At 38.5% G+C, this 23403-nt stretch overlaps 1 protein-coding gene across 2 annotated transcripts; it reads right to left on the reverse strand.

Annotated features, from left to right (window-relative positions):
- Positions 1-6108: 6108 nt before the first annotated feature.
- TNFSF13B (TNF superfamily member 13b) lies at positions 6109-23403 on the reverse strand. Of its 2 annotated transcripts, XM_042811032.1 has the most exons (7): positions 23321-23403; positions 17785-18197; positions 17600-17705; positions 9910-9966; positions 9483-9595; positions 9237-9387; positions 6109-7555 (listed from the first exon to the last, which is right to left on the reverse strand). In XM_042811032.1, exons 2-7 carry the CDS (start codon positions 18109-18111, stop codon positions 7443-7445), a joined length of 867 nt encoding a protein of 288 aa, XP_042666966.1. In that variant the 5' UTR covers positions 18112-18197; positions 23321-23403; the 3' UTR covers positions 6109-7442. The 2 variants fall into 2 exon arrangements, with proteins under 2 accessions (XP_042666966.1, XP_042666965.1); XM_042811031.1 differs by lacking the exon at positions 23321-23403 and having other exon boundaries at positions 17785-18551.

Below are 23403 nucleotides of genomic sequence, written 5' to 3' on the forward strand. Positions count from 1 at the left end.
AAAAGTGCTAGGGTTGCTCGCCAGTGGTGTCAGTAACTATGAAGTGGTTGTCTTCTAATTCCTTAGTGGGGATACGAACACTGACTGAGCACAAGTGGAATCACTCCTTCTTCCTTATCTACATATAGTAGTTCCTGCAAAGGCTGGCTGACTGCAAAAGTGCAGTTTACCTTTTACTGTATGAAATTGGAGCAGGACCCTGAAGATCCTCTGTGTTCAGCGCCATCAAATATTCTGGTGCAAATTTTAAATGCTTACAGTTAGGATGAGCCAAAACTGACTTCATAACCTCAGTCCTACTTCCTTGCATGTATAACAGAAGCTACTTTACAAAGCTTCACGTTGGCTTTCCCATAAAGATCCCTATCACACTAAGTAAACCCCATGGGGTTCAGCGCCCAACTGATGATTTAAGAATTTTTCCTCCAACTCTTTCAAAGGATACTTTTTTGTCTGACTGCATATTCTTAACTAATTCTTCCTCTAGATCAGAGTTTCTTTCCCCCATGGCTTTTTCAGAATATTTGTTGCTGTAGTATTTATAAACAGAATCATACAGCTCTTCATATACTCAGAGCACAGCTAATTTTAGTTGCAGCTGTGAATTTCAACACTTCTGCAAACCAGATCACAAGGACACCACTCGGTCAACCAGAAAATGAGGAACATTCAACGAGTGACCACCTGTGAAAAATCTGGTTTAAGGAACATTGTGGTGAAGACAAGGGCAGCTTGGAAAGTTTTAGACCAAGTAGAGAGTCATCAAAAACACCAGTCTGGGGAGCCCAGTAGGTTGAAAGTATTTCAGACCAAAGGAATTTTTACCAAATTGGAAATGAGGTCTAAAGGAACACAGCTTAGAATTCTGAAAGGGTTGTTGAGTATTGCCACTGGATGTGGCAGCCACTTGTTTGGAGGAAGTTCATCATGACTCTGCCCCAGCGCACAAAGATCTAAGAGGTGAGTACCCTTCCTGAACTCAGTCCAGAAGGGGAACTCACCTATACATGGAGAGATCCTGCAGCAATCAGAGTGATTAATGCCCATCAGGATCAGAGACAGGATCTGCAGAACAGAAGCTTATGAAAATAGATTTGGGGATAAATAGTTTTAAGTCAGATTTGAATTAACTCCAGAATTAAAATAGTAATTATAACAACAGCAGCAACAATAATCTGTGGAAAGTAAATATGGCTTTTCAGCTCTCACAGACAGAAAGGGAATGCGGTTCGTATTTAAATAGGCCATCATAATTTCTGTACCGACATGTTCTGCCTCATTTACCACTTCCTTCCAATATTTCTGAGAATTAGGCTGAGGCCCATCTTAAAACAGTTTCCATCAATATCCTGTTTCCCATGGGATGAAGTAAATATCTCCTATCTACTGAATGAAATAGGGTGGGGAGGACCAGGAATAAAAGCCAAAGAAACCTGTCGAGTGAGTGAATGAAGATTATTAGTTGGCCAATACACATTTTGATTCAATTTACACACTTGAATTTCAGGTCATGTATTACCTGACGACTGCTAGCAGCTTGCTGTGCTTAATTGGAACCTGTGCTATGCATTACAGAGATACTTGCTGACACTACTAAAGCACATACTGAGGAATCCAAGTTTCATTTGTACTCAGGAAAAGAAGGAAAAGAACATTTCTTACACCAGCAGAACCCTCTGATCTGTTCCCTCAAGTCTCAGTCCTTTCTCTCCCTTCACATCTTCTGATCTCTTACCACAGAATCACTCAGGGCAAATGGATCATTTGCAACATCAGTTCAAAGTACATTAACACTGAATTTAGAAATTGCTCCAAGTTTTACCCATTAAGGCTTTGGAAATCTTTGGGAACAGAGATTCCATAGCTTTTCAGGGCAACCTGCTCCAATGCCTGACTGTCCCTATGATAATGATTTTTTCCTTATGTCAAGTTTGAACTTCCCAGTTTGATTTGAGCTCGTTGTCTCTTCTGAAACAGCTGTAGACCTCTGAAAGGGTATGTCTCTGTTTTCTTGACAACCTCTTTGTGTTGTAAGGCTGCTATTAGGACCCCCTTGCCTCTTCTATGGGCTGGGCAGACCCATTTCCCCCAGTTCCAAATTGTAGGGCAGATGTGTGCTCCGCTCCAACTATCCCCTTGCCTTTCAAAGGACTTCCTTCAAGTTTCTCACTATCTTTCTTGTATTTGGGGTATAGTGTGCCAAAACTGGATGCAGTGTCCCTCAGTGCCAAAGAAAGAGAATAAACCCTTCCTGTAATCTACTGGATAATAATTAGGTATGCTGCTAACTTTCATCTCTGACACGACTCATCATGGAGTCAACATGACTTATTTCTAGCTTGCTTTACTGCAAGAACTATTGTCTCTTTTCCACAAGGCTGCAATCTTTGCCTAACTTCATTTAGTTACCGGACTTTTCAGATACAGATCCTTTCATGCACGTGTATTTCTCTTCCATCACAAATCCTAATTATCTTCCCTCCAGTCTCTTTACTCCAAATCCAAGTCTAGTTTGTTTCTCCCCATCACCTCTAAGATCTATGCAATCTGCAATTCCATGAAATACTTTCTACATCAGATATTTAACTTCTCTCTTCCCTGTGTTTGCATCTTCCTTCTGTCTGCTGCCCAGACTGAGCTTCAAAGACAGCCTCAGATCTTACTAATGGTTCTAACCCAAAGACTCAGCCAAGAGATGAAACTACTGCAAGTATTCCTCCCTTCATTGATGAAAATTCCATGGAGACAATATAGTCTTTAAATGAACAAGCATAAAACATCCTTCAGAAGCACACACCTTGGTCAACTGTGAGTACACAAAAAAAAGACAAGAAGAAAAGATGAAAAAACAGCAATCCTGCTTAAAACAAAGAGAAACCCACATTACACACATTTCTTCTACTTTCTTCTACTATTGCAGATGCTGAGCAATTTGAGAAATACTCAAAAACAGAAGACCCTTATGTGTGACTGCACATTACATAACATGTTTTCATTTTAAATTTCATGTTTCAAAGCAGTGATGTATCTGTCAACTGTCCATCATTAATGAGGAAATTATAGAATATCCCAAGTTGGAAGAGATGCAAAAAAAAATCTTTGAGTCCAACTCCTGGCATACAGCACCACTCAGTGTTCAAACCCTGTGTCTGAGAGTGCTATCCAAATGCTCCTCGAACTGCAGCAGCCTAGGGTAATGCCCACCACCCTCTGATGAAGGACCTTTTCCTAACCCACAACCTGATCCTCCCCTGACACAGCTCCATGCCTTTCCCTCATGTCACTGTCACCACAGAGCACAGAGTTGCTGTGGAGCTGCTATGAGGCCTCCCCTCAGCTTCCTCTGCTCCGGGCTGAACACAGTAAGGGACTTCAGCTGTTCCTTGTACATCTTGCCCTCTAGACCCTTTACCTTCTTCACAGCCCTCTTTTGGACACCCTCTAATAATTTTATGTCCTTCCTATACTGTGCCACCCGAGCCTTCACCCAGTGCTGGAGGTGAAGCTGTACAGTGCAGAGCACAGCGGGACCAGCCCTTCCCTCATCCGGTGGCAGTGCTCTATCTGATGCAACCCAGTGTATGGTTGGCCTTTTTGGCTGCCTTGGCACGCTGCTGCCTCATGCACAACTTGTCATCAGTCAGAACATCCAGATCCCTTTCTCTGGGACTCTCATCCCCCAATTTATACATAGATCCAAGGTTGCCTCATGCCAGGCACAGAACTAAGCACTTGCTCCTGTTGAACTTCATGCAGTTGGTGATTCCCCAGCTCTCTCGTCTGTCAAGATCTCTGCAGAGACTCTCTGCCCTTCAGAGAGTCAACAGTTTGTTTCAATTTGGTGTCATCCACAAACTTACTTCGTGTACCATCATGTCCTGCATCCAAACCACTGACAAAAACATTAAAAAGTACTGGCTCTGAAATAGAGCCCTGTGGAACACCATTAATAACTGGCTGCCAGACTGACATAACCCCAGGTTCCATAACACAGTGAGCCTAAAAGAATGATACGATTGCACATGTCCATGAAAATGTACTGGAAACAAAATATTCAAATCCCTTATGTTTGCAATGATGCTGCTTATCACATGAATAACAAAAACATATTACTTGCAGTTTGTTGCATTTGCAGGAACGAATGTTAATGTCCTTAACGAGGGTGTACTGTATGAATCAACTCGATACTTCTTATTACCTACCGTATATTTAAATACCATTTATCAAATGCAGGAAGTTCCAGCAACTCCCACAAACTGAAAAATAAATACAGTTGTGGTTTGAATGTGTTTTGCTGTCTCATCTATCATCAGTTTGTTAGCAGAACCGTCAGGAATTAGTTATTCGCCTTTTCTTCCTGCTTTAGTCTGAAAATGCTGGCCTTTTAAACTTCAACCTTGCAGAAGCAGGTCAATTTTAAGAAGACAAGTTTTCTCAGGAAGCCCAACAACAAAATCAGTAGAGATATCTGACCAATCTGTTGACTAGCACTGTCTGTACACATGGGAGTTTTCATAGTTCAATTTTTTTGGTGAAGAAAATTAAAGATCACTCCCATTCCACTGTAGGAAGGGAGCAGTTTTTGAAATCTTTCCTCTCAGAGTCATGCCCCAAGCCCTTTTCAAAGTTCTGCACTGACCATGTTTGCTAGCATCAGAAGGAAGAAGTACAGTTAGGAAAAGCAGCAGTGACAACAGCAGATTTTGCTTCACAGACATTATGCCAGATGCTTAAAATACATACATAACACATAACAAATATAAAATATTTAAAATATTACTTTATTAAAATAAAGTATCAAAGCTACATCTTATATGGTGCCAGTCCACTGTGTTTCAGAATTGACTTACATGAAGGATATATGAGCCTACTAAAATCCTAGGGAAAACTTACATACCAAAAGGTAATTTTGCACATTTAAACATCGAGTCTAAGGGAAAACAATAAATTTTTTATAACTTTTTTTTTTTTTTTTTCCTCATATAAACATTCAACACTAAAACCAAAATAACTGATTCAGGATTCTGTGCACCTCTTTAATGTACTTCAGTAATAAGAGCCAGCTTGGTGCATGCTAATAACTGCTTTATTTACATGCAGCATCACACAAACTGCAGCTGAACTGAGGACTCCAGTAGAGGATTTCAGACCTCTTGCTTGAAAACTTAGTACTGCAGTTGCAAAATAATAATAAAATTCAGTTTTACCTCCAGGATACATAAATAAAGAACAGATATTTTTATATATTTGTATACAGAGGTCTTTCATACATTTTGAAAACTTAGGCCTCACAAAAATCTTGGTACAGTAACCCAATGCACATACCCTTGTTGCTGAAATGTCTTTTGGATGCACAGAGGAGTTGAATTAATTCTTTCATTAGTTCACCACAGTCTATAACCCCTAGCTTCAAATCTGTTTTTTATTTATTTTCTATCACCTTAAGAACTCAATCAAATCAGTCAGCACTATTTATAAAAACAGGCAAGGATACTGCAATATACAAAGCAACTTTACTAAATGAGATTTTATGACGAAATTCTCAATATCTAAAAATACATTTTCAAGTGAAGCACTATTCAATACCATGGCTCTTATTGTTTTACCCATTTCAGTATCACGTTCATATTTCTTTGCAGACCACTGGTATAAGTATTCAATGTTTTAATTACAGTAGCTCCTAGAAGCCCTGAACCATACTGTTAGATGCAGTACATAGTGATTTTTGGGTGGAGAAAGAAAAAAATCTCATCATCTGAACAATGTGAACAGATAAGAGGGAACAAAAAAAAAATATGTCCTTCTACAGATCTGCTTTTGTGTTGGTTGCCTGTTTTTTCTTTTCTTTCTTTCTTTCTTTTCTTTTTTTTCCCATAGAATCATAGAAATGTTGAGCTGGAATGGACCTCTAAAGGTCATGTAGTCCAGCTACCCCACAATGAACAGAGACACCTACAGCTGAATAAAATTGCCCAGAGCTCTGTCCAGTTTGATCCTGAATGTCTCCAAGGATGGGGCATTCATGTCATCTCTGGGCAACCTGTGCCAGTGCTTCACCACCCTAATTGTAAAAAAAATTTCTTCTTGATATCCAGTCTAAATCTCCCCTTGTTTTGTTTGAAACCACTTTCTCTTCTCCTGTCACCACAGACTCTGCTAGAGAGTCTGTCCCCTTCTTCCTTATAGCCTCCTCTAAGAGACTGAAAAGCTACTATCAGGTGTCCCTGGAGCCTCTTCTTCAAAACTGCACAGAAGTAGCTATATCTATCCTAGTGATTGAGGCCAGATCTATGGGCAGTAAATGTGTTTTATTAGTTGCATGGCTGGTTCCATGTTTGTTGGATTTTTCTTTTCACAGTATCCCTTTGCATGGATAATAGCAAAAGCAAGACAAATACAACAAATACGTATCCAGCAATATTTCTGTCGGATAAGCTATCCAAAAGAAGATAGTATATTATACCTAAGTGCCAAAGGCTCATATATGGTGTATATACTTTCATATTTATATATATATATATACTGCATATATATATATTTATACACACAGAATACACATATATATATGAGTGCAGAAATTATGAAGTCAGAAATCCAATTTGTCCTACTGTACTGAGCCTAATTTCATCATGTTTCTTTCTATGCTCAACTTGTTTACATGTATGCATGCACATATTCCCTGAGATTGAGGTGTCAAAGCATCTTATTTATCTTATTTCTGGTAAAACTCATCTTAATTAGTAAATACTAATAGATTTTAGTAATGTCCTTTTGTCCTCAGGGAAGAAGCAAGGCAGTGGCAACCATTCTACATACTTAGGAGCTTTTGCTTCGTTATCCTGTGCTTTTAGATTTTTTTCCTTCCCAAAACAAATTTCTATGTCAAACTAAGAAACAAACAACAAAAATAAACAGAAACTAGCTGACACCACTCTATTGTGATGAATAATATAGTTTCATTATCCTTCCTTGTACTCTATGCTTCAGGGTAGAAGCTTTTTTTTTTTTAGGTTTTTTGTTTGTTTGTTTGTGAAACAAAGCAAAGTAAGATGCAATTGTGTTTTAGGTTTCCATTTCTGTATAAAAACAGAATGGTCCTGTGTTCACGCTATACTTTATGTTCAACTGTTTCTTTGATTTGCTTCACTGAAATTACTTCAAAGCCAAAAAACCACGTCCTTACAGCTGTTGTTTAGAGACTCCCATTGTGTAAAATAAATTGTCTTTCTGGTAATCACGTGACGTTTTTATCTTACAAGTACGTCTGGTCTACTTCCTGTTTTGGGTTTGCTTATTAGACCAAAGAATAGATTTCAGAAGCTGATGGAGGAAGGAAAGAGACTGAATTGGCATTATAGGAGAATTCAATTTCTTTTTTCTTTGACAGATGCGTTGGAAGAAGAAGAAAATTGCACTAAGCATAGTTACAAAAATAAAGGGCTTCAGAGGAGTCTAACTGCACCAAAAAAAGTACCATCTCCATCCAAGGATATTTTAGCTCTTCTTCGTGGTATTGTAAGTTGAAGCTCATCTCCTTCTTCTAATTTTGCAATGCCTGACAAAAGATTTGGAATATTTTTAGTTAATATTTCACAGACATTATTGTCATAAAAGTTCTTGAAAACGTCATTGCGTATCATCAAACAAATCTAAGCATGGCTTGTTACTTGTAACAAGTGCTCGTTTTATCTTTAGGCACAACCTTATGTACTTCAGACCACCCAAATCTTACACTTGACAGCCTCTGTGGAGCTGGACCCACCTTCCTTTCCTTAGCAATTCCATTCTGTACTCAGTGCGTCAGTTCACTTAAGCAAACGCTGCCAAAAAAACCCCAAATCACGTAACTGCAGTGCGCCCAGATTGCACATCTTATGGTGATGTAGCAGCCAGGTCAGCACTGGGCACTGCTGGTCCTAGATGGCTCTGTTCCCATGCTTATGGGGGAGATTTCATCAGCTTTACCAACCCAAGTGAAGTTAGCAGACATCAGGTGACCCAGTGCAACTGCAGAACTCAGAAGTCTATTTCCTTCAAGCCACACATCAGCTGATGTGATAGCTGAAAGCACATAGCTTTCATGCTGCAGTCACTGAACTGGGAGCAAACTTCTGCAGCAATACATGCTCAACAGCACGAGACGCTGCAACAAGATTTGGTTTTCCAGGTGAAAGCAAGTGGTGGGAAAGCAAGAATCATGAAGTGGCAGGATGGAGTAGAGATCTTAGTTAAGAAAGAAATGGTGCAGGTAGGGAGCATAATACGAGGGTAGGACAAAAAAATACATGAAATTGAAAGTAACTGTGGTGTCCAAATATGTGGATGGTGGGGCAGGAAGTCTGGACAGCCCCAATTTCTGTGAGGGAAAAAAAAATTCCTTCCCAGTCCCATTTGTTTAGTGCCATCCAGCCACCAACAGTCAGCTCCTGTTACTGAATGTTACTCACATTTTACACAAGATATTGAAAAAAAAAGATGGCTTTTATTCACAGAGACCTTGCTAGAAAATAACAAAGCTGAAAATCCCCAAATCCCTGAGCAAAGAAGAAAGGCAGACAGATAAGAGCTACTGAACGTGGTTTGATAGACCTAGACAATAATTCCTGAAATGCTACAGCAGGAAAATACATACATATTATGCACTGAGCTTACTGGACTTGCATTAAATATTTTAATGGGTCGTCTTTTATGGTGCTTCTCATTAGTGCAGTCAAAAATCTCTTCACAGAAATTAACTCTTTTTCATCTAACCAAATAATAAATCTGCAGTAGTAATTGTTAGGAGTAGAGATTTAAGCTGATAATGAACATTCTTGAAAAGCGAGGTGTGTAAAAATTGGGTGGCTAAAATTCAAGTGTGCTCCTAAATATTTTACTGGCATACTCAAATGAAGAATTCAATACTTAAGCTCAGTTTTCTTCTAGGACAGCATGTAGTCCTTTTGTCTGCTTCAGGCATTTAGCTGTGAAAGCACCAAAGTGTCCAAGCATTTTATAAGGTTAACGGAGACAGGGGAATTGCTGAGGTCATGTAATTACATGGATCAAGTCCAACTGTTGAGGCTTTATATAAAGCCATACTTTTCAAAAGTATTCTGCAGTTTTGCAGTTGACTGGCTCCGTGAATGCAGTTCATTTTCTTTATAACTCCCACAATCTTTAATCACCCACCACTGCAGATTCCATTTAATACAGTTTATTTGCCAACGACAGAAAGAAAAAATTTAGATGTTTACCAGCAGTATAGCAAGAATTATTCGGATAAGACTGTGGCATATTTTGGATGCAACGAAATAATGTGACCAAGCTGAGATCATCACCAAACACGTGAGCTTTCTTCCTCTGTATTAGATGTCCCATTGCAAATGTTGTATCAGTATATAAAACCTGCAGGATGAAGAGGTACAGACCTCAAACATTTTGTATGGAGACATTAGAAATCCTTTAAAAGCCAGATGCTGAAGTGAATTGAGCTTTCTTACCTGGCCATATATGAAAAAATATCCTGTTTCTTTGATCACTATTTTATTTCCCTGTTCTTCCAGAGCTGTTCCACGCTTAAAGCTCAGAAGCCAAGGGACAATGCTTGAATCATCTAAAAGAAATAAGGATTTTGAAGTAATCAAAAAACAAAATAGAACACCAACCCACAAATTCACTTCCCTAGTTTTCATCTGCCAAAAGTTAAGAAAGCTGACTTTCAGTTAAGACTTCCAGTCTCACTGGATTTCCCCCTTAAAAGAGGACATTTACAAGAACTGTCCAGATGCAGAGGCTGCATTATTTTATTTTATTAATTTATTTTTAAATCAGGGCAGACAACTCATTTATTGCTTTGAAGCTAGCTAAAATAGGGAAGAGAGCTAAGGCATGGAAAAGTTAGCTATCAACCATGGAATATATTCCTACCTTTCTGTTGGATATCACTTTTGCTGTCTGCAATCAGTTGCAAGCAGGCCTGCAGCACTGCAAAGTGAAAGCATACAAATCATTTGTAGAACACAATAAACTTTTGAATTGCATATTAAAAAAAAAAAAAAAAAAGGATGAACACAAAAAAATTCTTAGTCTCAGCAATTTGAAAACAGAGTCTTTCTACTAATTTCAAGGTAGGTCTTACTTAAACATGCCAGGACAAAATTCATACTGCAGTGCGTACTTCTCTCAGAGAACATGCAGATAAGTGTGAGCCTCAGACACTGGCATAAATTATACTTGCTTGTTTTAATCTTTGGTCCTAATATAGTTTACAAATGCAGCAGTAAGTCAGATGAGGTAAGAAACAGATCAATTAGCTCTGTTAATTTTCAGTGCAAAAGCTCAAAAGACTCCAACCCTGTCAGCTATGAGAGATACCAGATTTTCTAATGATACTTACTGTATTACTTAAATTAGTTTCCAGTTATGGATTCTGTAAAATGTTAATGATATGTATTGGCTACGGAGTAATTTCAAAAATAGCAAGCGTAAACTCTCAAAATCCATCCAGATTTTCAGTACATCCAGATGTACTTTCAGTGTATTTTTCAGTCCTTCATCCTGTACACTAAGAGGGAAAGTACAGAAATGACTGGTAGTAAATAAGTGCACAGACAACAAATACCTTAGTATGTGACAAAAAAAAAATGAAGTATTACTCAAAACCGTAGAGGCTGAAGATGCTAAAGAGTAAATAGGATGTTGAGCTGTGAAAAAAATACTGTGCTATTTTGAAAGAAAAGCTCCAGAGTGATTTGAAGATATTTAAAAACTGAAAGTAAAAATCTGCTAACCTCTTCTGTCAGCATACAGAATAAAAGACAAAGGGATAGAGTAGATTTTCATGAGAACATCTGCTTGTAGGGGTATTCTGAAGGCCAGAAAGCAAAGTTGTCACATTTACTACACTCTTCAGAAACAAATGCTAAGTTAAAAGAAGAAAATTCTGCCTTAGATTGCTCGAACTCCATTTTTGCTTGCCTTTTTTTTTTTTTTTTTCCCCTCTCTCCAATAAAAATGCTATGGGCCAGATTCAAATACTCTTACTATAAAGGGCAGTGCCCTATTCCATGAGATCACATTTCTACACCTGTCAGTGGCAGCCCTGTGCCAAACCATGTGCACCCACCTCTCACTGCACTGTATGGAATGACAGGATTGGAGAAGAAAGCAGCCTCCTGCACATACCTAAGTCTCCTTTCAAGGAGGATATCAGCAAACACCAGAGGAGGGCTAGGTGCTGAACAGCATGCCATTGGCACTGACAGACAGTGGGAAAAGATTCAAGTGTGGGAATGCTTCAGAGTTTCAAGAACCAAAGAACCCTAACTGACCCCACTGTCATTAACAGCACTATCTCGCAAACTCCCATTCTGGCAATCAGTCAGTACTTCCTATAAGATGCCAAGAAATCTGTGGATTTTTAAAACAATAATTTAAAGGTATCGAGATTTATAGAATCATAGAATGGGCTGGGTTGAAAAAGGACCATAATGATCAACTAGTTTCAACCCCCCTGCTATGGGCAGGATTGCCAACCAGGCTGCCCAGAGCCACATCCAGCCTGGCCTTGAATGCCTCCAGGGATTCCCTGCCTTTTGACAAGAAAAGAAAGCTAAGTCAACAACAACAAAAAGTCCTATACTTCATTATTTTTTTTTAAATCTCAGTTGTGACAAAATGTTCTGGAAGAGAAGCTTCCAAACAAAAACAAAATATGGTTTTCTGGAGTTGCACAACAAAGCACATCAAGCCATTTATTTCACAAGGTATTCATTTACTCCCCCTCGGAACAAAGTGCCTTCCTGGTGAAGGTAATATGCAGGTTCCTTACTGTTTCAGCAACCCAAATCAAAATTTTCATTCCTGTTTTCAAGAGAACTCATCAGTGTTGTCAGTGATATTTCCACTAATCAAACGAGAGTAAACAAGATTTGTAATCCTGATTTGTGTTTGTTTCATTGCAGAACTGAAATACTAGTCATCTTTCCTGAAAACTGCCATGCAGTGATTGAAATCAGCAAGTTTGGTACAGCGTGAGAACTTTTTTATATATTTTAAAACACTTGAAAGTTCTGCTGCATTCTGCACAGATCTGATGTCTGCTCTGTGTGACAGCGACAGGGCTGAGGGAACGGCATGGAGCTGTCAGGGGAGGGCAGCTGGGGGAAGGGAAAGGGGCTGCAGCACAGCGCGGTGGGCATGGAGCGGGATGCACAGGGCTGTGGGCACGGACCCCAGTGCCGGAGTTCAGGGGGCATTTCGGCAGTGCTTTCAAACATTGGGTTTGAACGTTAGGTGGTCCTGTGTGGAGTTGGGAGTTGGTCTCTATGATCTTTGTGGCTCTCCTTCGGCTCAGGATATTCTATGATATCAAATCTACATATAATCTCCCCAAAAACATCTTTTTGGTTAGTACAGAACCCTTACTCTTCAACCTGAACTGAATAAAGTGAATTTAGTTGTCAGGAAGAAATATGGATATAGAAATGTCATTCAAGACAATAAAGAAAACAGAAACCAGCACAGTGACCATTTTATCTAAAGCCACAAAAAGTAATTTCCTATGAACTATTTGGGGATTGAACAGCAACATGCTTTAAAAACAACTGCTCAGAAGCCATTTCTAACCCATAACTATTTCCAATCACAGATACAAGTACTTCACTTTGACCTCGGTGGAACTATATATGTGCTTAAAGTTAAATAATTCATTGAAACAAATTCAAAGTTTACCACAAGTTTACCACTTATTAAACATAAAACATAAAAAAACATAAAACATAAAAAATGGATATACAAAGTTTATTTTCTGGGGAGAGTAATAGGAATTTTCAGTAAAAATGCTGATGTTGTTAAGAAGTGTTAAAAATTCCTAGAAAGACCCAGGTCTTACCTGAAGTACAATATAAAAAATATATATATGAGCAAATATGACTTGAATATTTACTATCTCTACAGAGCTGAGTAAATAAAAAGCTCAACCTGAACATCCTTCAGTTCAGTGTAGATCAAACCTGAATGTCAGTTTTGTAGTCTGAAGTATTTGGGGACACTTAACAATGTAAGCAGAAAACATAACTAGTAAAATACTTCTTAAAAATATATAAAAAGTATCTAAAGTGAGCATCACTTGGAGGATTCACCATACAAAACAACGCGTACCTAGAATAGCAGGAGGTCGGTGTGCCCTGACCTCTTGATTTCAGACAGAAGTTTTGCTTTGATGGGAATTCTTTTCTTGTGATGTAAACTGTGCTGCAGTGTGTGGGTGGGAGAAAAACATTTCAGAATCTTCTTCCATGAACAAAACGACCAATTCTGAAGAAGTTAATGCCTCCAGATGCCCTTATAAACCACAACTAGCATATGAAGGAATGTGTTCTCCACCATCTGAGCAATGTAACCACAGCTCTGAAAAAAAAAAAGAGCTATCTTTTGTAGAAGGATAAGAACTGAGCTTTCTGCATATCTGCATGATTTAAGACACGATATCCGTGAGGACAAATCCCCCCTCCCAGGCAGGTTTTTGAATCATTTAACTTCCATAGCCTTTTTAACACCTTGCAATCTAACTCCATAATCCATTCAAAGAAAACAGCAAGTTTGTTATATACAAATATGTATGCAAATGTATGCAAATAAGTATGTTATATTGCACATAAATTTTTAAGCTTCAGTATCCGAGGCCTGAGAAACTCACCTCAAGTTTTGCTGAAGCAAAATATAATTTAAAAAAATCTGAACTTTAAAAAATAGACCTGCTTGCTTAGGTTCCTTCTTTGGTCATGGTCTGTTCTTTGTTGACTTCCTGAAACATGCTTAAATACTAGGTAATTTAATTTATAAATGATATGCATGTTCTTGGATGATGTGCAGCTTTTCTTCCCTTAGGTTATTCATTTCTTATCATTAGATATCTTCCCTTTCTTTCTGCTTGTGCAGGTTTATAGACTAGTTTATTTATTACTTTTTTATTAACAAGTCTTTTTGTGTCATTAATCACGGATTAAATCAATCCCAGCATGAAAATTGCATTAACAAATGTGACCCAGATCTTCGATGTCTTTGAAGTACTGGTAGCATTATTTTGCTCTTTAGTGTGTGTAGTTACTGGTGACTGCAGTCACCAGTAACATGTCAGAATCAGTGTAGTAAGGAATAATTTACTAACATTTAAGAATAGTTTACATAGATTTCTATTATGCAGTATAAAATATCCTGTGTGTTTTAGATTGCACAGCAGTCTGCATAATCCACAACACTGATTCATTCATTCAGTTGATGGAATCCTTCAAGTAAAATTGCAAGCAGCGAGTAAAGTCATTTTCTACCCTTTCTCACTGAAGGGCATACTTCCTTTAGAGATGGCCTGTTGTCAGCAGAAACTAAAAAGAATAACGTCTTTCAAGAAGTAAGCTTTTAAAAATATATATATTAAAAAATAAAAAGAGAACTCTTGTGTTTCCCCTCTTCGAACAGCAAAATAAGAAGTAATTTGAGTATTTGGTGAGGGAATTTCATGCCAAATTTTTTTTAGGCTAGTAAGAAAATGTTAGCTTTTCTGACTGAAAGATCTCTGAAATCAAGTTCCACCTGTAAAAGTTCATGCCATCCCTCTGTCACGGAGACCTGTCATGTCGCTGGAGGTGTTCAAGGTCAGGTTGGATAGGGCCCTGGGCAGCCTGGCCTGGTGGGAGATGTCCCTGCCAATGGCAGGGGCTTGGAACTGGGTGGGCATTCAGGACCTTACCAACCTAAATCATTCTGTGATTCCATGATTCTATGAAAAAAAATAGAGTCAAACTTGTTCTAACCAGAAAATGTACCACTCTGTGGATGGAAATATACCAATTTGCCATAAAGCAATTGTGCCAAGAACAGTGGCAAAGGCGATGCCTTCTCACAACTTATACTCTATGCTTTTATGACATTAGTTGTTTTGTGTGAATGCAAGTGACACTGGAGAAGAACTTGAGAACTGCTAGTGAAAAATTACCAAGTCAATTGCTGGCTTGTCCTCTTTCATTGCTTTGTGAACTTTGGATTTCTCTTCAGTTCCTTCCATATAGACAGTCATACTGTTTGAAATGGATAACCTCAATATCCTGAAGTAAACAACCACAGGCGCCCTGATCTGATCAAAGCAGAACTTTTCCTGAATTTAACTTTACAGAAGACCTGATGCTCACCTTCCCAGCTGACTGGGAATCAGAACATGTAGTGATGATCAGAGCTAGATACCTAGAGAGTGTGCGAATTAAACTTCGTACTCTGAACTGCCTTGAGTAATGAGACCTGTATTTTGATCCTGGACTGAAGAACTTAACTTAAGAACATCTCAGACAGCAGCATGCTGGCTAGGCAATCAGTAATTGTGACAAGGTCACAAGGAAACAGGAGGGGTTTCTGTTTCAGCTTTCCTCTACTGGCAAAATTTTAAAAAAGACAGGCAAAAAAGAAAAAGTGTCTCTGTTCCTAACAGTCCTCATATGACATCTGCTAGAAGTGGTTAGATGATCTATCTGTCTGCATATTAATAACGCGGCGCGGGCCCCCCCCCACTATCTCCCACTCATTGTATCAAAAACTCTTGTTTTGGCTGCTAACTGTGCAGTTTTATTTGGAACTAGTGCTCAAAAGCCATTCCTTCAAAATAGTTGTGCTGGAAATTTTCTCAAGACACAAAATGTACAAAGACTGATGACTAATACTTTTATTCATGAACACTGACTAACAACTAGCCTATAAAAATATGAAAGAACAGCATTGCATTGGATCTATTTTTGTTCCATTGTCATTTTAATTAAAATTGTAACTTGTGGCCACTTTTATGTAAGTGGAAGATTTGTAACATAATTCTTTTTCATTTATTTGTATACAAAGCAAGATATTTGGATAACCGTGCTAGGAAACAGTTTTGTAGTAGATCAGCCTATGCAGGTTTTCCGTTTAGAGTAAATGTCCATATTCTGTGCTGTTATCCATATACATTAATTTGAAAGCTTAATTAGAGGCTCAGATGAAGAAAGATGTATGGATATTGTCAGAGGTGGTTGCCTGGGGAGAAGAATTTTAAGCCTGCAAGAAGCAGAGCTGAGGAACCCAAAACTTTCCTCTCCCCCGTGCACTCTGAAATAGCAGTAAGAATGAAGATGAAAGCTACTGTGAAAGGAACAGAATAACTTGCAGATTGCTAATGCCTGTAACATTCATTTAAAAGAAGACAAGCCTCCTTATGTTTAGTGGTAGTTGTGATTTAGGTATAAAAGTTGACTAGTTTTTATTTGGGAGGCACTAGGGTGGGGAGGCTCTGCGACTACCACAGTAATAAACAAGCTTCAAGAAAAATGATTGAAGCAATCTTGTCTTCAATCTTATTTGTGAAATCACTGTTAACCAAGACCCTGGACCAATGATTACTAATGTAATAGAATAAACTGCATTTGAGCCTATGGAATTTAAGTCATATTCTAAATGAATATTGTCTTCTGAGAGACTTGGAGGTAAATAGAGTGATTGTGCTATAGAATTTAAATTTCAGTTAGCTCTCTGAATCCTAACATTTCACATTAATTAATCAAAAATACATTTTAAGCAAACTCTGATTTAGTCTTTAGCTACAAATTATTTCATTTTACCCTTAATCAGTAATTCAAGATATCAGCTTCCATCAGGCAAAACAGTCTAAAAGTATCTAAGGAGACTGAACTGATTTAGCAACTCAGGAACATTTTTACTTACACTCAGAGTAATTAGAGTATGCAAACTGCTATGTTGAAATTCAACATTTCATTTTATTGTACATCAGTGTATTTGGAAAGGCAAAAGAAAAAAAAGAAGGAGGAATTATACTCTTGAAGAAAACAATTCTATCCCATTAAATACATCAACATTATAATATACATCAGAGGTGTTTTATAGAGCACAGTATTCGATATTTGCTACAGCACCTTTTAAAAATGCCATAGTATTAGCCTTATTGCATGGGCATGCCTTTATTAGCTTTGTTAATTATATTAATAGATGGTTTTATGCAAAGATTATGCTAATCTTTGTAGTCTGCCTTTTCAGACAGGTATAATCTAGTCTTTCTCTTTGAAAGCTCCTACTTCCCTAAAGTCAAGGAGCTTCGTTGCTACTTCTCTCTTTTAGGATGAGTATGTTTTCCCAGAAAAATGACTTGACAATTTTTAATAATAGCTTTCCTTCTCTAATATTCACCAGAGAGAAACAAGTTAAGCATTGCCCTGAACTGCGAATGATGGATTTAGAATCAAGCAACTTCCAACATGAAAAAATTCAAGTTGCCATACACAGCTCTACTGTTGAACATTGAGAAATACTTCAGTCTCAAGAACAGGGAACCAATGTTCAAAATTCAACCTGCAGACAGCACGAATATCTGGTACCTTAAAGAGTGTGGTAGTCAGCAAAGCAAATGCAGTTCACATGCAGTTCACAGACTCATTTAATAATTACTACTTATAATTTTATAATTATAATAAGCTTCCAGAGCAGTACTCAGCTTACAGGAGGAGATGCGAGCCAAGCATTGCTGCTTGTCTCCAGAAAGCAACCAGCTGCAGCATCCCCTCCCACTCTGCCCAGTGCTATTTACCTGTTTCTTCTGTGTGGACAACAGACCTTCTCCCCCTGTTTCTGCCCCCGTCCCAGATTTCCTTTTGGAGACTTCCAGCTGGGCTAGGGCCAGGCAGCCTGTTCTCCTAGCAGGGACAGACAGCAGTCAATATGAGCAACCCATCTCCTGCAAGTTCATCCCCTGCAGCCATCACGTAAGCTTACCTGCCTGGCGCCAGCTGCAGACACTTGCAGGAAGGAAGAAACAGGGGCACCTGCTTTCTTGTCACCAGGGGACACGGGTGGCTGCTCTAGCGGAGACCTTGCCCGGACCCTGTAGATCAGCTCACTGCGCAGAGCTTCTAGCTCTGTTTTCAGGGTGATAGCATGGTAAAGAGACACTGCTGCAAGACAAGAGGACAGGAGCATTGCAAGCCACAGGAATGTGACAGAAAAAAGTCCCGTGGTGCCTGAAGCAGCACCGGGGGGGCCAGAGGGAGAGGAGGCGGTATCCTTCTGCTGGATGACGTGCACACAGTCCACGGATTTCATCGCTGCTCTTTCCTCACTAAAGCCAGAGGGAGAGTTCAGCTGTCCCCTTCCGTGGTGCAATCCATGTTACCCGCTGCTCTGTGAAACTAAGGGCATCCAGAATAAGTGAACAAAACGCCCAGATCATTTCCTGTCATATGAAGCCGTTGATACAACCATTAAACCTAATGTACAGAGCGAACATCTGATTCAGTCTCCGTTTAGCTTTCTTCTTTCCGCACTGCATTCTGGCAGTGAGTACTTTCTGATGAGCTGCTTGCTCAGTCTGCCTTCCTCCTTTCATTTTCAGCTATTTATTTTTGTGGCAACTTGCTTTCACCATTTCCCATTATCTTTAAAGTTAGGCATGACTGGTACCATGGGTATTTAAAACCTTATCTAGAAGTGCAGAAACAACGTAAGGTTTCTTTGCAGCATATCTCTGAGTGCTACTTAAAAGAGATAAGCATATGACGTTATGCACGCCTGTAAGTATATACATATATGTATATAATATTATATATATATGCATACATATCTGAAGTGACTGTAAGCCTACAAGTGGCAATTTATGGAAATACCAAATTTTGTGTTTTCCTAAACACAATGGTGAAAAATATTCTCAGGTGTGAATAACAATTTACTGGTCTCTCAAGCATATGAAGTGGCAGAGTCTGCAGTTCAATTCATCATGTGCTTGGAAAGTATGGTTTCTGAACAAACTAATCTGATAAATGAGACCCCACTGTGGAATTCGAGGACTTGTGCTGATGCACATGAGGACAGAGAGTGAGGGAGAGGAGACCTAGAAGGAAGGGGAAAACTAGAAAATAAGAAGCAATAAGAGAGGGAGAAGAAGAACGGGGAGAAAGAAGAACCAATGGGTGTAGAAGGAAAATAATGCTTAGAGAATTTTGAAAAGGCAACATTAAACATGCACACTAAAGTTTTTCAGATGAATCCTTTGTGGATGGCCTCAGTTAATCTCTTTTTAAGATTTTACTGATCCTTCCATCTTAAACTCCTGCATAAGGAATTCTTTTCTTCTACTAAAACATCCCAAACACATGCTTATGCTTCTTGTATTGTCTTTTCACCAAAAAAAAAATTTTTTTTTTTTACTCCTTCATTAAGGGTTTCAGTGATCTGTATCAGAAAGAAAGATAAAAAAGAACCACAATCAAGACTAAAATCAACAGGTCATCCCCCACTGCAAACTACAATTTTTGGCCACATAGGTAGACTTTAACTGCATGAGAAAGAGAGAGCTTTTAAAGGTCTGTTCAAATACTGTGCAAGTGAGCTGCATCTTCTGACCCTACCCGTCAGAACAGTTCAGATCAAGCTGATACTGTGATACTGTTGGGAAGGAGAAAAAAAGAACAGAAATAAAGAAAAAAAAAAAAAATAAAAAAATTAGGTAGCCTCTTCTACATCTGTTTCTTAAGACTGTGGGAAATTGGTGTCATTAAAAGTTTTATCAACTCCCATTGCAATCCAAGGTACTCTTTTCCTTGCTTTGCCACCTCTAACAATTATTTAATATCCTGCATGGACCAGTCATTATTTTCCTAAAAGGAGAGAAAAAAAGAAATGCATACCACATACCTTACCGTGCTTCTGGAAGATGCCTGCATACCTTGAAAAGTGACACCGGTACACAGTGGAATGAGAGTGGAATACCATACCATACCCTGTATCTGTCTGTATCTGTTTTCAAGGCTAAGGTGTAAATGGTACATTTTGAAGGAAATTTAAGATGTATTAAGGTAGGTTTGGGCACTGAATAAGCTCTAATAATAAGTTATCAGAACTAAACAGATGTGCTTTGAGGTATCACTGGACATGAGAATGTTACCATTCTATTACTGTGTTCCAAATATAATATGACAGCCAGAAAAGGCACACTACATGAGAAAATGAAACAAATTGAGAAAATGAAAGTCATAACTAGCTGTCCAGGAATATTGGGAATAAATTTGCCAGTGAGGTCTCTGTGGTCATTAACATACAAGAAAATAGCTGACAGGTATGTAATTAACATCAACCTCATTACTTCTACAGCAAATAGGCTGTTTCCTTCTCCCACATCTTTAAAGGGGTTCACTATGTGGGCTGACAATATAATTGCAGTGACACAGAGGTCTTCTGTAAGACATCTGGTTTCGGCTTGCTCATCATTCTGACAGATGAGAGCTTCAAGGGGGAGAGGAGGCAAATCAGAACAACCCACACATTGCAAGTTCTTAATTCAACAGGTGTTTCTATTCAAGTATCAAAGGGATCAGTCTGGTTTTGACGGCATGCTGTTCTACAGTTTCACAAGCATTTAAGTGATGAGAAGGGAAATCCAATTGCTGATGAATTTTGCAGACAGAAATGTAGTGGAACAATAGCAGTGAGACATCAGTCATGGGGGAAAAAAAGCACAAACTGCCTTATATACTTACATAGTTGTACAATTTAACATTTTATCAGAGTAAAGCAAAGCTTTTTTAGGCCTCGAAAGGCATCAGAACAACATTTCAGAAAGTTGAGTTTAGAAAACAAACAAGTATGCTGGCTTCAGGGCCAAGCATGTGGATTTCATGGGCAGCGTGTGTCTTGGGGCCAGGTCCTGTCACAGCGCAGCACAGCAGGCCTCACACTTGCCTTAAAAATGCCAGTAAGCTTCTGTTAACCTTACTGTTCTGTTAACCTTGCCGGCATTGCTTTAAGGAGGTGTGAGATGCAGTTTCTTCAGCTCCTTAAGTCACAGTATTAGTAAAGTGGGGTGCTCAGATTAGGACTGCCCATTAGGAGACGTGAGAGGGTGTTGACTCCCTCTGAACACGAGCTCTCAGTAGGATTTCCATGTTGTAACAGAAGTGGAGCATTTGGATATACACAGTGGAGCAAAATACTGTGCTAAAATAAGAGGCAGCTGTAGCTGTGCTTTTAACTAATCTGCACTGCGCTTAACAGTGAAGATGGGTCAGAACAAAAATCCAGAATGACTGTACATGTCAGAATGAGCTTATGACAGAAAGGGCATTCACTCCGTGGTTAGCAGCCTGCTTCTTGAAAGCTCTGGTGCAGAAGTTTGTGCCATGTTAACTGTTTGGGCTTAGCATGCATGCACTGTGCTACAAATCCCTGCAGTAAAGCCTTAGGGCAACAAGTGGCCACCACAAGCTCACTTCAGAGCACCTTTTTCCAAATGATTTCCAGAAAATAAAATGCCACCGCAATTAACTGCAGTAGTCTACTCCTGGCCATACAACACTGGAAATAAATAGGATGAAATTTTTAAAATAAAGCTATTCTGAAAATATGTCCTATTCTACATGTGCAGTGTGGCTGATTCATGCACAGAGCATTCCAACCATTTAGCACCACCTTAATCCAAATAATGAGCTATGTTAAACACAGGGTAAGAGGCTTTTCTAAATTTCACCAAAGAAACTTATTTAGAAATTGGATTAGCTGGTCTAAAAATTGTACTGAACCCAGACTTTTACTTTTGGGAGAAAGAGCATGAGATAGAATCATAAAAGTTGGAAAAGATCTCTAAGATCATCTAGTTCAACCTTCCACCTACCACCAACCATGTTTCTTAGTACCACATTTATATGTTTCTTGAGGGTATAAGTCAAACTAAGAAGGGGGAAAAAAAGTATTTAAAAAAAACCCCAAAATTTGACCACTGAAGATTATTAATGGTGAGGGTGTTTTGCTAGGAAATCTTTGCTAGGTTGGATCTTTAAGAAAATGAAGACTGGCTAGACTTCCGAGAGATTACAGCTGAAACAAACTGTAATTTCTGCAAACAGCTAAATTCTTTCATTTCCAGTACACGGAATATCTGATTAAAAGGTCAAGATGGGCCCTGCTAACCTGTAAATGTGTAAAACATCATCACTACATCTGTGGGGAGCCAAAGCAGAGATAGTGAGTAATCGCACAGGAAATTTGTGGTTGAACCAGAAACTGAACCCTTGATTTCCTGAAATCCAACACTGTACTTTAACCACAAAAAGCATCTTCTGCTTTGAGAGGGAAGAAAATCTGATAATGAAGTTTAATGTAAAAAAGAGAAGCAGATGATTTGAATAAGAAGACCTGGATTTAAAAGAAAAAAAAAAGAAAGAAAAAAAGAAAAGAAAAAGCTTATTGAAGAAATGAAAATTTACTTAAAATTATTACTTAAATGTTTAAATACTTAAAATACTTAAAAAGAAATTTCATTAAATGTTCTGTTTCTAACAGGGAGGTTGTACAGATACAACATAGAGATCCAGCCAATATCAGTGATCACATTAAGAGTACATTTCTTAATAGAGGTCCAATATGCTTCTGAAACAGCCACAAAATAGAACTGGTCCCTGTGGCTATTGCAAAAAGAGACCAACTACAGTACTTGCCATACTACAGAAGATAGGACTGAACAGATAGAGTACAGAATAAGCAAAGCACATGCATGTCAAGTCCTTTCTGATGACGGAGGAAAGGGTCAACTATTGCGGAGATTAGAATAAATCCTGTAGGACAGCTTTCTGCTGTTACAGTTATCTGCATTAAGATCGTTTATAGACAGCAATCTGAAACAGCGTACATTATCTTTAAGGACACTTACTAAGTTCCTCCAGCTATCAGCCAGGATTTACATGTGGCTGAGTATTTACACTCAATTAAAGCTTAGGAAACTATTGAATACATTACAAGTAGAGGATGTGTTATGCAAACGTTTTAAATCTTATCTGATATATTAACTGGTTACAAGAAAAAAAAAAAGCCATGAGATAATTTTCTGAAACAAGAATATCCTTTTGTCTTTGCAAATGTATCTCCATACATTTCAAATATGCCACGCTTGATTTATGCCTCACCTAAGACTATTTTTCTACACACCTAAACAATTTTGATCCAAATCTGGTACGCACATTACACAAAGCGAACATTCAACTGACTTGCAACCATCATTACTATTTGCATGGCTTTACATTACAGTGCTTTCAAAGAGGGTAGGAAACATAACAGAAAGGAAAAGCAATTCTTATGGGTGTCTCTTAAAATACGCAACAGAACAAAGAATATAATAAAATCAAATATATAATTAAAAAGAAGAAAAAAAACAGAAAAAAAAAACAAAAACCCCTCAAAAATACCAAAGCACACACAATTATATACTATAGCACCTTAACTCCTCCTCACCCGCTCCCCCCATGATGCTATAGTAATTCTTTCTTACTGCACGGAGCAAAAGGAGCTCTGTCATACAGCTGTAGCTCACTTGTCTTGTAGGCTCACTGGTTTGGGTAACTAGCAACACGG

This window comes from Centrocercus urophasianus, unplaced genomic scaffold (genome assembly GCF_019232065.1).
Source record: "Centrocercus urophasianus isolate 14NV4802_14NV808 unplaced genomic scaffold, USGS_Curo_1.0 seq_12, whole genome shotgun sequence".
NCBI lineage: Eukaryota > Metazoa > Chordata > Aves > Galliformes > Phasianidae > Centrocercus > Centrocercus urophasianus.

Bases quoted from the DNA above. Each gene is read 5' to 3' on its own strand.
- TNFSF13B (XM_042811032.1), bottom strand. From the start codon at position 18,111: ATGAAATCCGTGGACTGTGTGCACGTCATCCAGCAGAAGGATACCGCC. The intron at 9,967-17,599 runs GTAAATAGCACT...TTCACTTTGCAG, and splicing joins TGTCCACACAGAAGAAACAG to TGCTGCAGGCCTGCTTGCAA. The intron at 9,388-9,482 runs GTAAGAAAGCTC...TTCATCCTGCAG, and splicing joins ATTTTTTCATATATGGCCAG to GTTTTATATACTGATACAAC.